The 2,500-nt window shown below is 42.0% G+C and overlaps 1 protein-coding gene across 1 annotated transcript in view; it reads left to right on the top strand.

The window, feature by feature from the left end:
• iav (transient receptor potential cation channel subfamily V iav) overlaps window positions 1-2,500 on the top strand; it is a 21,061-nt gene that overhangs the window by 10,901 nt on the left and 7,660 nt on the right. The window contains exons 10-11 of the mRNA XM_080269638.1: window positions 65-243; window positions 1,324-1,540. Coding sequence (XP_080125764.1) covers window positions 65-243; window positions 1,324-1,540 — 396 coding nt within the window. The remainder of the gene's footprint in view (window positions 1-64; window positions 244-1,323; window positions 1,541-2,500) is intronic.

Here is a 2,500-nt window from a genome sequence, read left to right as displayed (position 1 = left end):
TACACATCCCAGCCTATCCACACCCACACCAAACAGACACACACACACACCCTCTCTCCCCCAGGCCTCAAGTCCTCCCAAGGCAATATTCATGGCTGCCAACCTCTTCATTCTCCTGTGCGTGCCCTTCCGGATCGTCTACTTCTTCAGTCCCAAGAAAGATCCTATCATGAGGGTGATTGAGGATGAGTTGATGGCCTTTGCAACTGCTGGGTCGTGGTTTATGCTCATGTTCTTTGCTGGGTGAGTTGCAATGCTGTGTGTATGTTCTTTTTTGTGATTTTTTCTAGTTGTTTGTGTGGGTTGGTGTTTGTGTGTCTGTCTAGCTATCTGTCTGCCTGTGTTTCTGTCTGTCTGTCTGCCTATCTGTCTATCTGTATTTCTTTCTTTCTTTCTGTCTATCTGTCTGTCTATGTTTCTTTCTTTCTCTTTCTTCTTTTCTTTCTTTCTCTACCTATCTATCTGTTTCTCGTCTGTCTGTCTGTCTGTCATCTCTCTCTGTCTGCCTGTCTCTTCCTTTCTTCCTTTCTTTTTTCTGTTTATCTGTCTGTCTGTCTATCTATCTATCGACATCTATCTATCTTCCTGTCTGTCTATCTATATACCTATCTATCTATCTATCGACATCTATCTATCTATCTTCCTATATATCTATCTATCTTTTTATTTTTCTTTCTTTTTTTCTTTCTTTCTCTGTCTGTCTGTCTGTCTGTCCTATACTACATTGGTATTTATTCATCCAACATTCAATTCTTTCCTGTCATAAGCTAATTCTTTCTCATAATATTATTTCTTTATCACTGTTATCTTTGTCACATCCAGCTGCTATCCTTGTCTTATTAATCTTCCTGAGCCAATACTTCTCACATAAATAAATATCGTATAATAATTTGATATCTTTTTACAGTAAATCTTTATCTTTTTTTTTATTCCTCTCAACGAATTAAGATTTTGCATATAATACTGATATTTTTTTCTCATATTTATTCAGTATTTGCCACAAGCCTGCTATCCTTGTCTTATTAAAATCACAGCACTATGAAACTAACGAAACTCCTGTCCTTCTGAAACTCACGAATTTACTATCCTTTTCTCATTATTCTTTCCTATCTTTCTATCCATTGCCAGACGCCTTATTCCCGTAAGAGGTGGCCACAAACAAACCGCCTCCATGTCGCCCTGTCCCCCACCATTTCACTGCCTTGCTCCCAGTTCACGTCCCCCTCTCTCATATACCTCTCCATCTCTCCATCTCATCTTTTTTCTTTTTTTCACAGGCTCTGAAACTAACGAAGCTACTATCCTTGTCTTATTCTTCCACAGGGCTCTGAAGCTGACGGGGCCCTTCGTGGTGATGATCTACAAAATGATCTCCGGAGACATGTTCACCTTCAGCATCATCTACAGCATCATGTTACTCGGCTTTACAGAGGCCTTCTACTTCCTCTACAAGGCTCCCAAAGCTGACCCCTCCAGCAAGTTTTACACGTACCGAAGCACTTGGATGGCACTGTTTCACATGACGCTGGGAGACTATGATGTATGTTTCAGCTTGGTGTCTCTGTCTCCCTGTCTCTCTGTGTCTCTCTGTCTCTCTCTCTGTAGGCCTTCTACTTCCTCTACAAGGCCCCCAAAGCTGACCCCTCCAGCAAGTTCTAAACGTACCGAAGCACTTGTATGGTACTGTTCCATATGACGCTGGGAGACTATGATGTATGTTTGTTTGTCTCTGTCTCTCTGTGTCTCTCTCTGTCTCTGTCTCTGTCTCTGTAGGCCTTCTGCTTTCTCTACAAGGGCCCCTATAGATTTCTCCTGCACTTGTCTAGGTATCGAAGCACTTGGATGGCACTGTTCCATTTAACGCTGGGAGACTATGACATGCGTTTGTGTGTCACTGTCTCTGTTTCTCTGTCGGTCTCCTTCTGTCTCTTTATCTCTGTCTCTGTCTGTTTCTCTGTCTGTATGTCTCTGTCTTTCTGTTTCCCTCTTTCTCTGTCTCGCTCTCGATGGCTTTGTTTCATTTCACCTTAGGAGATTCTGATATGGGTTTAGGTGCTTGATATCTCTGTGTCTCTGTCTGTTTCCGTCTCTCTGTCTCGTATCTCTCTGTCCATGTCTCTCTCTCTCTCTCTCTCTCTCTCTCTCTCTCTCTCTCTCTCTCTCTCTCTCTCTCTCTCTCTCTCTCTCTCTCTCTCTCTCTCTCTCTCTCTCTCTCTCTCTCTCTCTCTCTCACTCTCTTGATTTGCTTCATATGACCTTAGGGATTTTGATGTGGGTTTGGGTGCTCTCTCTCTCTCTCTCTCTCTCTCTCTCTCTCTCTCTCTCTCTCTCTCTCTCTCTCTCTCTCTCTCTCTCTCTCTCTCTCTCTACATAGACAGCTATAGGTACAGATATAAACATAGATAAAGACATACTCTTCATAGATATATATAGAAATTAACATAGACATATAATGCTCAATAATGAATCAGTTATCTCGCCACTTCTAATAAATGAAAAT

Source organism: Coenobita brevimanus, chromosome 35, assembly GCF_032717465.1.
Source record: "Coenobita brevimanus isolate Jiangsu-jjx chromosome 35, ASM3271746v2, whole genome shotgun sequence".
NCBI lineage: Eukaryota > Metazoa > Arthropoda > Malacostraca > Decapoda > Coenobitidae > Coenobita > Coenobita brevimanus.
This window is presented reverse-complemented; position numbering and strand designations above follow the sequence as displayed.